This window comes from Prionailurus bengalensis, chromosome B4, assembly GCF_016509475.1.
Source record: "Prionailurus bengalensis isolate Pbe53 chromosome B4, Fcat_Pben_1.1_paternal_pri, whole genome shotgun sequence".
NCBI lineage: Eukaryota > Metazoa > Chordata > Mammalia > Carnivora > Felidae > Prionailurus > Prionailurus bengalensis.
Genome location: NC_057358.1, coordinates 101,370,024 through 101,385,175, shown reverse-complemented (window position 1 = coordinate 101,385,175; position 15,152 = coordinate 101,370,024). Strand labels below are relative to the sequence as shown.

The following is a 15,152-nucleotide window of genomic DNA, read 5'->3' as shown; positions in this document are numbered from 1 at the left end:
AGCTTGATTTCTTAATTTTTACAAAAATTCAAGAAAAATGCGACTTAAGTGATCATTTACAAAGGTCTTAAATACCAGATATTGACCATTATTCAAGACAAAGTCTGGTACGTCCGAAAAGAAAACACATGTAACCATTAACTTATCCTTCTGCTTAACTTAAATCCTTACGTCTAAAACGATTTCCTGAATTTGTCAAATTATTTTATTACTTTTTTACATATGGTATGCCAGCTTTGCTAATATTAAGTCAGCCTGGCATCTTTCAATGTTTTTCATTTGAATATAAATTCTAGATAAAGATTAAAAAGGGCATTAAACAAATGTTATACATGTTGGTAAAAAGCCTTATGTGTGTGTGCACGCATGCGCATACACACACACACATACACACACACACATACAAAAGGGCAAGTGTGAACCTATATAAAAAAAAAAAGAAAAAAACTAAACTAAAATCTTTTCTGAATGATTCCCGTGGACTAAAAAATAAAGCTCCCTTTATGTTTGGCAGGATCTCTTGGCACTCAATGAATGGGATGGTCTCTGAGGCCAAACTCTTTTTGTCAATGAACGTAAGAATGAAACCCGAGCCAAAACAATAATATCTGAACCATCATTTTGGCTGGACTTACAGTATCAAGGCTGTGGCATGAATCTTAAAGGATAGGCTGGAGGGGCGCCTGGGTGGCGCAGTCGGTTAAGCGTCCGACTTCAGCCAGGTCACGATCTCGCGGTCCGTGAGTTCGAGCCCCGCGTCGGGCTCTGGGCTGATGGCTCAGAGCCTGGAGCCTGTTTCCGATTCTGTGTCTCCCTCTCTCTCTGCCCCTCCCCCGTTCATGCTCTGTCTCTCTCTGTCCCAAAAATAAATAAAAACGTTGAAAAAAAAATTAAAAAAAAAAAAAAAGGATAGGCTGGAAGCAAGAAGCTTGTTCACCTGTTGCCACAAATTATTTAATAACATTCCACCTGACTGTAATAATTAATGGGACCACCATTATTAGATTGGGTAAATATCATTAGGTTTTTTCCCTTGAGAAAATGACAAATAATAGGACACTTGAATGATATATGTAAAAGACTTCAGAGGGATATAAGGTCTCCAAATTGTAAAAATCTTGAGTTTTCTTCAGTATGCCATTTTATTGTTATTCATTTCTGATACATTTCTTCACACCATAATTTAACTACATTTAACTTCCAGTACCATTTAATCACAAAGACAGTGTTTTATATAGCTTTATGTGAATTACTGTGTAGATCAAAGTGTAAACACCTAAGCTTCCTGACTTAGTGAATGTCTCTAGCAAACCTGCATTTCAGTGTGAACCACTCAAGTTTGCTCCTTAACAGTATCACCAACCTTTATGTGTCATACATCTTGTAGGTCATGCAATAGGGATGTTTTTCACATTGTTTAAGCACAAACGGGGATTTTCCTTTCCCTTGAGGAAGAGTGCAGGGGTGGAGGGAAGGATAGTATCAGGCATGGCTTGTTCACAGAGGCTCAGACATCCCCTACAATGACCTTGAGCTCATTCTCTTCTGTTCTAAGTTCCGTTTTCTCAATGTTTGTTTCACTTGAGGATGAAGGTAACTGCCAGCAGCTACCAGCTTCTTTTCATAGCTTTAGGTCTCGTGGATAAACAGTGTCTCTTTTCTAACAGTGTTAGGGAAAGTTCTGAGATTTATTCTCATTAGTTCTGACTAAACTGAATTGGGTCACATGTCCATTCCTGAAAGAGTTACTGTGGTCAAGGGAAAAGATTGTTTTGATTTGATCTGCTTGGGTCAATTTCACTTGAGCCACTTAGGCAGTGATTGATTGATAGGACAATGGTTTCCCCCACCAAAAAAGAAAAAAAAAAATTAAGGTGCTATTATTAGCAGATGGGGTAAGGGAGGCTGGTCAGGCAAAAGTACACCAGGACATCAAGGTGTATTTATTGTGAAGCCAAAGGTTCTTAAGATACAGAGGTCTAACCAGCTTAAGATACTTCCTAAAATACTACATGTAATTTTATATTTCTATTTTTGCATTTATTTTCAGGTTCCCTCAAATTGCATAGGCTTCAAAAATTCACAAAACCTGGATCTTATCCTGCCAAGACTAAATCCATCAGAGTTCTATACCATTAAGTCTACCTCCCTTGGAGAACAGAACAGAATTCTTCCCCAGGGAGGATGCCACACCAACCATTAGCAGTATGAATTCAACAACAGCAACAGCATTGATATTTTTTATTATAGAAAACCAGCAAGTTACCAAGATTTCAGTCAATTGAGTGCCCAGTTTTACAATAAGAAACTAATGACAATAATAAGGTAAGTAGAATTTCATTTTTCAAATTGTTTTTACTGAAGTTATTTCTTCCTAGAATTTTATTTTAAGCCCTATATAACTCTTTACAGCTAATTTAGTTGTTCCTAGGCATCTAGTAATCTAATTATTTGTGGGGTTAAAGTTTAATTCTTACTCTTCTATAGGAGGACTCATGTCTTAGTCATGTTTGTCTTCCCAACCTTTGGAAAGACTGGCATGTATATGGAACCAGGTGAAGATTACTGAAAATACGGATGGATGAATGAAACTGTATTTTAGAACAATCCTGTGAGTTTATTGAGTATTACAGTCATCCCTCTCTCTCCCTCACACACACACAAAGGAAACCAAGGAACAATTCAGCTAAATAATGACAGTGCAGGGGCCAAAATTATTTTCTCTACTTCCTAGAACATTTCATTTCCCCTAATTCATTTTGTCTTCAAAGGAATATTCTGTGGGCTTGGTAATAATTTCCAGTGATTTTGAGGTCTATGGTTTCTCTAGCAGCCAGAATGTAGTAAGTAGCAACAACAGAAATCAGGAAGAGAAGAAAGAAGGAAAGGAGGGGTCAAGAGAAGTTGTTTTTTTTTGTTTTTTTGTTTTTCAAAAATTGAAACTGGAGAGATGTCGTATCCTGAGGACTAAAGAGAACCATTTGGTGTAGAGGGAGCTCTTAAAGAGGTAGAAGAGAAAGTAATCCAAGAAAAGGTGGTAAGAATGGGTATAAATGTTGTGTATAGGTAGATGTGATGGCAGGGTTGTATAAAATTATTTTCTCTCTGCTTTAATTTTTTTTTCAGTGAAGTCAACATCAAGGTCATAAGTTAGAGGATGGGAGAGTTGGTATGGTAAATTTGAGAAGAAAAGGCATGAAATTATCATCTAAGAACTTGAGAGGGGTCTTAGATGAAAAAAAAAGAGTGAATGGACTGGGGAAATACAGAATGATTGCTCGGCAGCAACAAATACTCATTTGAGGTTGGTGATCATAAATGTAAAATGAATCACATCCACATGGGACATGTTTTTTTCTCCAGGTTCATTCACTTCTGGTACGGAACCAGTGGAGAGTTTAATGTAACCAGGTCTGTGATTTCATCAAATGAAGTGAGAGAGGAGGAACAGTAAAGAGTATATGCAAAAGTCAAATTGCATTCAGTTACCACAGGGATTCAGCTGATTAAGGGGGGGGGGGTGGTAAGAACGAATATGAAGAGTTTGGTGAGGGTCAGTAAAAAGCTGTAGGATCAATGAATTTAGAAATCCTAGCAGAACCAGTGGTAGAGTCATGGAACAATAGGAAGACCACTGAAAAGCTAGGATTTAATCAGTAAGAATGGGGTGCACAGAAGTGAACTGATAGAGAAGCCGCAGATTCTGATGATGCTCAGCTCAAGGGTGTGCCAGTGAAAATAAGTAGCTCAGGAGGGATTAGAAGACAAGATCATTGGAAGAAAGGCCAGGGGATGCTAATCATTCTCTCATCACTGGTCTACCTGTATACTCTCATCTGTGTTCTTCAAATTATAGTACTCAATTTTTACCCTACTAATCATAAATGAATATCATCTTTGTTCTGGGAAATCCCAAGCTTGCACTGAGATAAATTTTATTATTTTTATTATCATTTTAAACAAATGTTAACAGAAATGACACAATCAGGAAAGACTCATTTCACCATTTATGCTGTTTTCTTTTATTCCTATCTAAATCACAGACTTGAATCTATTATTCTATAGAAATAATTAATAAAAATGCAAAATAATATTATATCCTGTGATAAATACATTAAATTATTATATTATGTTAAAGTCTACTTTATATTTCACTTTCAAGTGTTATATTTATTTTTTTAATATGTTCATTTACTTTGAGAGAGCGAGTGGGGAAGGCGCACACAGAAAGGGAGAGAGAGAATCCTAAACAGGCTCCACACTCATTGCAGAGCCCCACATGAGGCTTGACACAGGGCTCAATCTCACGACCTTGAGATCATGACCTGAGCCTAAATCAAGAGTTGACGCTCAACTGACTGAGCCACCCAGGTGCCCCCCACTTTCAAGTGTTATATTTAAAAACATCAGAACGTTAAATGGAAATATCAACTAAAAATGTGAAAGAAATGATCAAATGATGGACAGAGTAAGGAACTGGAGGAAAAATTCACATGTGGATTATTTATTTAAACAGATACTCAGTGATATATTAAATTCAAAGAAACGATGTTCCTTTGTGAAATTCCCATAAAACCTAAAGTTCAAACTGTATAAAAGCATTTTATCCTACATATTTGAGCTCTGGTATTTCATAGGCATACTGATACATAACTGAAGACATTCATGAATAAAGAAATGTGTGAAGTATATGCATCTCCATGCCACACCAGGTTTTAAAAATATCTAGTCACAATACAGATATGCATCATCATTCTCATTATGAGACTATCTGGAGCTATGGGAAAGCCAAAACTTCCCCCAAGTACTTGAAAATTCTGTAAATACAATCCCAATAGCTATGTCTTAGCATTACCATATCTACCTCTACCCGGAACTGGCCCATTGCAATATTCACACAAAACCTCTGATGCCTGATGATACCATTGATGATTCCAAAGGAACCCTCATAATGTTGTGTTGTCAACGGGATCAATATCTACTGGTGGATATTGCAGGAATGGCTAATGCCTGCCACAGTGTTCAAATCTGCCAAAGAGCTTCTGCCAAAGAAGCTCTTTAACCCCCAAATTTCTTTTTTTTTTTTCAATGTTTATTTATTTTTGGGACAGAGAGAGACAGAGCATGAACAGGGGAGGGGCAGAGAGAGAGGGAGACACAGAATCGGAAACAGGCTCCAGGCTCTGAGCCATCAGCCCAGAGCCCGACGCGGGGCTCGAACTCACAGACCACGAGATCGTGACCTGGCCGAAGTCAGACGCTTAACCGACTGCACCACCCAGGCGCCCCTAACCCCCAAATTTCTAATATGTTTATTTTCATGAACTTCAGGACAATATTTTGAATCTTTTGAGCACTAGAGCATTTTTAAAAAAAATTAAATAGTTCTTTCATTTTTTTTTTCTTCAGAATATATAAAGGCTGACCAGAAACTTATTGGAATAAGAGAATACCTCTACTTCTATGAATTCTTACTCTTAGAATTAGAAAAACTGTCCTCAAACTCTTTCCCCTTAGTATGTTTTTCTAAAAAATTCTTTAGTTGCTCATGAATACAGATTTTTATATATATTAGTATTAATTAATATATATTATATATATAATATATATAATATAATTATACCAAAGGCCTTCCATATATGCCTACACTCATTTGGGTCCTATAAAAACACACTGGATTAAAGCAGAGAAGCTGGTTTTATATACTTACAAACCTAACAAATTGTATATATGTTTTTTCCTTACATTATTTATATGTAATGAAATATTTCCATAATTAGAATTTTTCCTAAATACACATTTGGAGCCATTGTGTAGGAATGTTCTAAATAGTAGAGAACTAAAGACAGAACAGGATGGGATTGGCCATGGAACATCTGTATTGACATCTGATCCTTAACACATTTTAAAATCTCCAAATATATTCAAGGGCTGTCTTATTAACAATGAAGCTTCCCCAGGTTTTCTATGATTATATTGAACTTGACTGAGGGCAACAATGACTTGAAGACCTCAGCCTCTAAAAGCCCTACCATTCTTCACAAAATTCTTCACAGAACAACAAAGAGATCACCCTGAGCAAAGTAGACAAATATCTAAGAATCTCTGATGCATAAGATGCACACAGTCCATTTATGCTTAAGAAAAAACAGTACAGCACAGATATGACTTTTATTAAAAAGACTTATGGAGAGATTGCAAAAATTCTGAGGTCTGTCCTACCCATCAGTCAGGTCACTTACCAGATATCTCCTCTAGGCACTGCTTAGCAGTTTTATTATATGATACATCCATCTTAGTAGGACTGGTACAGGAGTCAGCAGATGGTAAAGAGGTGCCTTCGTTTTCTGAATGTGATCTGAAATTAACCAAAAAGACAGAAACAAATAGCAATTGCTGTCATCAGTGACTCAAAATTCCCTAGTACAAGCAGAAGTCAACATTTCTATTGTTGTAGTACAAGCAGAAGTCAAGTTTTCTATTAAGGCAAGTAAGCACTTCCTTATGACGACGACATTCCTAAACTATCTGTAAGAGAAAATCCTTATTTTCATATACAACCCAAGTAGGAGTGAGATATTATCATATTTCTTAGCCTTTTCTACATTTGAAAGCCTGTAATTACCAATAGTTACATTTGGGGGGAAGCACAAAACTTGAAAAGATCCAACTTTTTCTGCAGTTTTAGATAAAGTCTGGCTAAATTGCACTCTTGTGAGAATAACTAATAAAAATACTGAAAGCATCCCTATAGTTTTTTTTCATGAAAATTCTAGAAAATATATCCTAAAACAGAAAGTGTAAGTAAAAAATTAATGTTGAATTTGTTCTGAGCCGTAAACATCGCTATAATGTCTCAATTTCAGAAAAGCCAAAGTCAATCAGAACCAAATTCTCATTATTAAAATTTCATCTATCTTATGTTTTATATTTGTGTGTGTATATGTGCGCAGCTATGTATTTGTGTGTGTGATTAACATGTAGAGAGTAGGTCTCATCAGATAAAAGTACACAACAGATGGACTGCATATATTTTGATATTCTAATCTTCATGCATTACTTCTTTTATGCACAAGCAAATGTTTTAAGAGGCATGATCTTTCCTGATGCAGCTTCAAAATCCACATATATTTGATCCGAACCACCACATCTTAAAAAAAAAAAAAAACAAAAACTAGAGGATGAACTAAGTACAGGAGGAGGCAACCTTGAAGTCCCATTTGTATTACTGGGTTTGGACCATGGTGAGTGACCACTAAATATTTCTCACTTTTAAAAACTATACAGAATATTCAAAAATGTGAAAGACGAATTCAGTAAGCTTTTTTTTTCCTGAATCAATTTCTTTAAAATTTATTTATTTATGTATTATTTATTTATTTTTGAGAGAGAGAATGTGCATCTATGCAAGCAGGGGGGAGGGGCGCAGCCAGAGGGAAACAGAGAATCCCAAACCAACTCTGCAGTGTCAACACACAGCCTGATTCAGGGCTGCAACTTAAGAACAGTGAGATTATGACCTGAGCCAAAAAAAAAAAAAAAAAAAAAAAAGTCAGACACTTAACCATGTGAGCTACCCAAGTACCCCTGAATCAAAGTTTAATTAATATGTTACTTTTATTCTAAGTCCTTGTGTTGTTTGAGAGAAAATAAAGTGTAACCACTGATATCCACAATACTTTATATGAAATGACATATCCAGAAACTCTGAAAAGCTCATTAGGATTTTAAGAAATCGTGGAAAACATTATCCTATATGTATGAACGAATGTGTATATATAGGAATTAATATACAAAAGAAAGAGCTAAGTGAGAATTCATATAAATGGCCTCTGTTGATTTCTAGCAGACTGCCCTTATTTTATTCTAACTTGAAACTGAATATAAAAAGCATGGCAAAATTAAGAAAGAGGATATGCCGTTCAAGTGAAAGGACATAACATAAAGGCAAGTAAAGACCTCAATGTTGCTAAAATCAACGCCTTTTAGTCTTCACCTTCCTTGATGTCTTGGCAGCATTTAGAACAGCAGACCATCATTCCTTTCGTGAAGTCATCCTACCCTGGCTTCTATGACAAAAACTTTCCAGTTTGTTCCCCATTCTCTCTGGATGCCACTTTCCCCCTCTTTTGCTCTCTTTTACCCAATCATTAAATGTGGTTCTGGGTAGTGAAAAGAAGGGGATACAGAGGGCAAAACTGTGGGTTCCTCAAAGCAGTATCTTAAGCTTTTTCCAGTTTTCATTGTAGTCTCTTTAGATGATCTCAAGCACATTCACTGTATTCATGATTACCTAGCCACACATGAATTCCATATTCTAGCTCTAACCCAGCACTTTCCACTGAATTCCAGATGTATAGCACAGCTATTTAATTGACATTACTTCTTAATTGTCACAAGATATCTCAAATCTATCATGTACAGAATTAAACTTGTAATCTTTTGTTGTAATCTAAACTTGTAATGTCCCTTGTTCATGGTATCCTGGATGAAACCTTTAGGGAAACTATAAGGTGGCTTTGTGTGGTCTGATCTCTGTCTGCCTCTCCAGTACCATCTTGCATGTGAGTCTTCTTATCTCTCGTCTCTGTGGTCACACGAATTTTCTACCCACTTCTCATAGCCCCCTGCCTCAACTGGGCTTTTACACTCCATTACTTTCCTTCTCTCTTCATCCAATTAAGTCTCTCCCTTCAGTTCAAGTAACTCTTAAAGAACCATCTCTAATTTTCAGGTAAAGTCCCAAATTGTAAGTACTTATCTACTCTCTGTATCTATCTTGACAGTACTTCGTACACTTCCAATGCAAAATCTAATTATTTGATCAATGTTTATCTCCCAAACTAGACTCCACTGCCCACGTTTAAGCTCGCCGTTGTACCCCAACGCCTAGCCTTGGTCTCGCAATGTATTGCACTGAGAAAATATTAGATAAATAAATGAATAAATCTTATTAGCCATCATCATAAAATAGTATTAGAGTACAGCATATGGAGGGAAGCATGGTATAATGGTATATGCAATGTATAACTTGGGTCTCTAACTAACTAGTTAACTCATGTGACCTTGCTAAGTTACTTAGCCTCCCTAAACCTCAGTTTGCTCATGTATGAAAGAAAAATATGTGCCTTCCAAAGTAATTTGAACTCAAGTGTTATTATTACTAATAATAGTAGTTCATTTCTTTTCTTCTCTGGCCTCCAGGTTCTCCTATATCCCCTGTCTTTTGATAGCCCCACCTTCCTCAATGCTAAAGCCCACTACAGTCGGTTCTTCTACTTGGGCTTATTTCTTGTGGGCCACTACACCTCCCTGACCTGTTCCTTAGCCTGCTGTCCCTGAATGAAGGGTTAAAATCCGCTGAAGTTTTCTAAGGATATTTATTACTTGCTGAAGAGGTTTAAATGGAGAGTATGTAGTGAGATTGGAGACCCCAGGGAAACTTTACTGGCTGTCTGCCAAGAAGCCTCAGAAAGGCAGGGTGCCTTGGTGAACTGGCTGTGAGCCAGGATTGGCCTATAGTCCTGCAGACTCAGTATTCATAGACTGATCTCTCAGAAGCTGAGTCACATTAAGTAGTTCACTTTGATGGCTGGCCATAGCCCAATGCCAATTGGTTCTTACGAGAACAAGATCAGTAGCTGTTACCGGAGCCTGAATGCATGTGATCATGCTAGTTACAAAAGTTCTAGAAAAATCTGTATCAAGTAAAAATGTATTTTGAATGTGTTTTGAGAGTAGAAATTCTGCTTTGCTCTGAATAAACAGATCTTAAAAAGTTGCTCAGGAGCTGACGGTAGCTATCTTCCTCAGCATTTGAGACTTGGTACTCAATTCCATCAGCTGTCTTCAGGCCCTATTATCTGAGGCTCTTATAAAAAGTATGCACACTACTAGGGGCACCTGGGTGGCTCAGTCAGTTGAGCGTCTGACTTTTGATTTTCGCTCAGGTCATGATCTCACAGTTCATGGAATTGAGCCCCATGTCAGGCTCTGTGCTGACAGTGAGGAGCCTGGCTGGGATTTTCTCTCTCCCTCCTTCTATGCCTTCCCTGCTCATGTGTGCTTGCTTTCTCTCAAAAATAAATAAATAAATATACATATATTTTTAAGCATGCACACTTCTGACAGCTCAGTGATCTATTAGAACATTTCATTTTATTTTGGTTTTTAAAAATCTGTCAGTGTGTATTTCTGGCTGATTCCTGCTTTATTATCTTTTTTATTTTAATTTACAGGAGGTGATTTTTTTAATCCTATTTATTTTTGAGAGAGAGTGAGAGACATGGTGTGAGCAGGGGAGGAACAGAGAGAGAGGGAGACACAGAATCTGAAGTAGGCTCCAGACTCTGAGCTGTCAGCACAGAGCCCAACGAGGGGCTCAGATTCACGAACCATGAGATCATGACCTGAGCCAAAGTCGGACATTTAACCGACTGAGCCACCCACACGCCCTGACAGGATACAATCTTATTTACCTTATTTTCAAGTTCTTTGGAGTATTTTCCATGGTATTACCTATATTATCAACAATAGGGAAGCAGATTGATCAAGGAAAGGAACAGGGAAAGGGTTAAATTTTAAATAATTTATAAAAAGGACCTACAAGACATCTCGTTTCATATATGCATGTAAATGGATCTAGGTCTCTGGTCTACATATGTTACAAACCATCCATTTCTCCAGATTTCCACTCATTGTATTTTAGAGTGGATTCAAATTTTAACTCTAGTCTCCAGAGGGGCAATCACTGCTAACTGGTAAAGATTTAACTTTTATACAAATGATCAAAGAAGTGCAGTTAAATCTCTGAAGACTCCCAACATGTCCTCTCTTTTTGTGCATGTTTCACTCTGATAAAATAAAAGGGCTTGGGGTTGATTCATGAAACAATTTATGAAGACTTCAGAATCAATACTGTTCTCCAATCAAAGGGTTCATTTTGACAGACACAGTGAATAATGCAGTGGCATCATTCACTGTTCCTAAATAAACTGATACTACATTTTCCTCATTCTGATTGGAAAAAGGAAAAAAAAAGTGTCATGATGTTCCTGTAAAATATTTAAAAGACCTGAATTGCGCAGACTAATTACTGTGTATTTACAACATGGTCAACATGTTGCAAGTACCTACTGAAACTGTCAAATATAGCATTGCAAAAACACCATATTTAGAGTGTTAACAAGCCAGGCTCTCAGGGTTAGTATCTCTTACTAAGAGTGGTAGCGGTGAAAAGCGTAGAGTTCACTGATGATTAACACAAAAGCGATTTCCTGTTTCTGTGCACTTACCATGTGCCAAATACTATGCCTGGTATTTTACTGATGGCATTTCACTTAAATGTCCCAACAATCCTATTGTTATGGAATGAATGTCTGTTTCCTCCCCCAAATCCTTACGTTGAAAACTAATCTCCAATATGATGGTATTAGGAGGTGGAGGCTTTTTGGGCTGATTAGGTGTTGAGAGTAGAACGTTCATGCCTGGGATTAGTGTTGTTTTAAAAGAGACCCCAGAGAACTCCCTCACCCCTTCTATCATGAGAGGGCAGAGTGAGAAAATGGTCATGTGTGAACCAGGAAGCAGGCTCTCACCAGACTTGGAAATTCCAGCACTTTGATTTTAGACTCCCCACTTCCAGAACCATGAGAAATAAATGTTTGCTGTTTAAGCCACCAGGCCTATTTTTGTGACAGCAGCCTAAACAGATTAAGACACCTATAATATAGGTGCTGTAGATAGATTCAGGCTTCTAGAGGTTTAATAATTTGCCTTATATAACAAGCTGGTAGCTAGTTATCCCATATGTGACCCTGGCTACCTCTAAACACTGTTCTATTAACCACTACCCTCCAGTTTAACACCATTCAAATGCCTCTGGACACTATTTTAGTACACTTGAGGTCTCCTTAGCTGACAGATACTTCAGTCACTAAGTGAATAACACACAGTATTTGAAAATGACAATAGCTACTGATCTACCTTAAATATTATTCTTTACTCTTTACTACCTTAAATTTGTACTCTTACAAAAAAGAAGCTATTATATGTACCACTCAAAGGACTTCAGCAGTAAGTCCTAGATACTATCAATTAGAAATTTCAAATATCATAAATATGAGTGTTTGCTCATTAATTTATATTAAAATATATCCTCCCCTGGATTCATCTTAATATGGATATAGTCACACATGTAAGCACAAATACAGCTGGGTTGAGACAGCAACATTAATAGTCTAATAGTTTGATTTATAAATCAAACAAGGGCAAAGAAAAGTAAATATCTTTCTAAAACCACCATGGTTTTGCTCTCTTCTTTCCTTCCTGTTGGGAAGGCAGACAGGTGACACCTAGGGCCAAGGACAGAAATGAGTCAGGAGGAAGAGTACTAAGTGTGGATGGGAAATTTGTTATTTCAGGATGGGTTGAGCAAATAAGAAGATATATGGAGAATAATGTGAGCCAAGTTTCTCAGTTAACAAAAGGAAATACAAGTATGGAAAGGAAATATGTATGTATGTGTGTGTGTATATACATATACATAAATTATGTATTATGTATATGCATACATATCTATGTATTGTCCTTAATTTATGAAGAGGTTACATTCCTATAAACCCGTTGTAAGTTGAAAATATTGTAAGTTGAAAAGGAATCTAATATACCTAACTGACCTACCATCATAGCTTAGCCTAGTCTACTTTAAATGTGTTCAAAACACGTGCATTAACCTACGGTTGGGCAAAACCATCTCATACAAAGCCTATTTTACAATAAAGTGCTGAATACCTCATGTAATTTATTGCATACTGTACTTAAAATGAAAAGCAGATCAGTCGTATGGAGCCACAACGGTTGTCAATGCATTGGTTGCCGACTCTTGTGATTGCTGGCTGACTGAGCTGAGGCTCCGCCTGCTGATGGGCATCACAAGAGAGGACAGTGCTGCATATCACTAGCCCCGGCAAAAACCAAATTCAAAAGTATGGTTTCTGCTCAGCGTGTATTTGCTTTCACTCCATTTTAAGTGGAGGACTATCTGTCTGTGTGTATATATATCATAGATAGCTCACAGACACTGAGATAAATAATGATATAAGTATGTGTGTGTGTGTGTGTGTGTGTGTGTGTGTTTGCGTGTGTGTGTGTACCTACATATATTTTACCATTTAGGAAACCAGGGAGCAGTGAGATCTTGGTTTCTAAATATCACTCTCTACAAAAAGAAACCAGGACTCCTTAGTAAAAGCTGCAGCCAAGAGATAGGGAGAGTACAAGATGAGCCTGAACACCTGGAGCTGAAAAGAAATAAAGTTCTCAAAGAATAATGGGGCAGAAGCCAGCTTGAAGGGGATCCCAGTAGTGAAACCTGAGAAAATTTAAGCATTAAAATAGTCATATCAATGGGTTAGAATCCGCTTAATACAATGGGAATCCATTAATCCATACAATTTGAAGAGAGGGGAAGAGGGGGAGGGAGAAGGAAAAGGCAAAGGAGAAGGGGCATCTCTTAATAAAGAAACCCAAGGCAGAAATGTGGAAGGAATGATAGGATTAGAAGTCATTTGACCTCCACTCAACTAAAATATTAATTTATGGAAAAAAATCTCAATGGATGCTGAATCCTAGAGGTAAAGGAGATCCAGGAATAGAATTTTTACAAAGAGTCTCAAGATACCTTTCCACAAAAATACTCATTGAATACAAACGGGGAAAACTCGTTAGAGTGAAAAACTATGGCAAAATTATCTTAATCGAGGGATTAAATTTCACATCACCAAAATGGGAAGTATCAGTATTGTTGCTATCTGATAGAATGCGATGGGAAAAACACAGCATCACTTCTGTGGCATTCTGAATAAAAATATATAATACACATCTAGTGATGAGCAAATATCAGACAAGCCCAAATTAAGAAACAGTCTACAAATGCTTATTTTCACCACATCAGCATCATGCAAGTCAAGCAAAGATCAAAGAACTGCTCCAGATTGAGGGAAAATAGGCAGAAATGCCAACTTGGTACAACAGTCACCCTGAATTGGTCAAAGGGTATCTCTGGGACAATCAGTGAAACTTGAAAAAGTCTCTGGCTGCCGTGAGTGAAGTATGTATGGGAGTTCTTTGTACTATTCTTGCAAATTTTCTGTAAGCTTAACATTTTTCCAAGAGCAAATAAAATATAGAAAGAAGAAACAGCAGTGGTTTGATTGGGCAATCTGGCAGCAAACCTCATAAGCCAACTACAGAAGGTATTTGATGAAGCTTCTCCGCTGAGAGAATGCCAGCTCCTAGCACTATCCCACACAACAGGCCCTCTTCTAGTGGTGTCTCCATATTCCATCTTAAAAATACTGCTGTGCGAAGGAGTTTAAACTGCTACCCGATGCACATATATATCTCAAACCTAGCAAAAGACAAGCTCTCAAGGCCGGCATTCAATAAGCTGCACTTTGTACTGATGACCAATTATGCCCAGTTCACATAAAACCACAATTGCAGCATAATCTGTAATAGTAGCTGCAGGGCTTAGAAAAGCTTTTTCTGCATGATGGTTATCTGCTCTCCATTTCAATCTGGTATACTCACAGCTCCTCCTACTCAGTTTACTGGTTCAACAAATTAGCCAAACTTAAAACCATGTGCGTAAGCATTTTCAAAATTAATGTTTTGCATTCTTTACCTTTCAGAACGTAGTATATTCAAGTGTCAGTTTTTCTTGTCACTTCCTAGGCAAATCTGAACTCTCACAAAAACTGGCTACAACAAAAATGTCTCCTGAGAACCCATGATGCTGTTGTATAAGATACATTTTGTGAAGAAAAAAAAAACGAAACCTCTGCATTCAGACTTTACTGACCTAATTTTACAATTCAAGTGTGTATAGAGGGTCTCTTCCTATATTTAATTCATAGGTTTAAGATGCATGATGGTTTTCTTCTCTGTAATAACAGTGTCTTGCCTTATCTATGTGTTGGGTTCTTTCTGCGTGTGTGCGTGCGTGTGTGTGTGCACAAATGTGCATGCAAGTGCAAACGACCCCCACTCCTGATTCTACTCCCTTTGCCTTAAGATGTTTGCTTTATATCCAATGCACTGTTTTCCTGGTATTTACTACAAGTGGTCAGAAAATAAGGAAAAGAAGGTGG

At 37.3% G+C, this 15,152-nt stretch overlaps 1 protein-coding gene across 6 annotated transcripts in view; it reads right to left on the bottom strand.

The window, feature by feature from the left end:
- NAV3 (neuron navigator 3) overlaps window positions 1-15,152 on the bottom strand; it is a 592,036-nt gene that overhangs the window by 171,677 nt on the left and 405,207 nt on the right. For all 6 annotated transcript variants that reach the window (XM_043561562.1, XM_043561563.1, XM_043561564.1 and 3 more), the window contains exon 9: window positions 6,243-6,358. In XM_043561562.1, coding sequence (XP_043417497.1) covers window positions 6,243-6,358 — 116 coding nt within the window. The remainder of the gene's footprint in view (window positions 1-6,242; window positions 6,359-15,152) is intronic.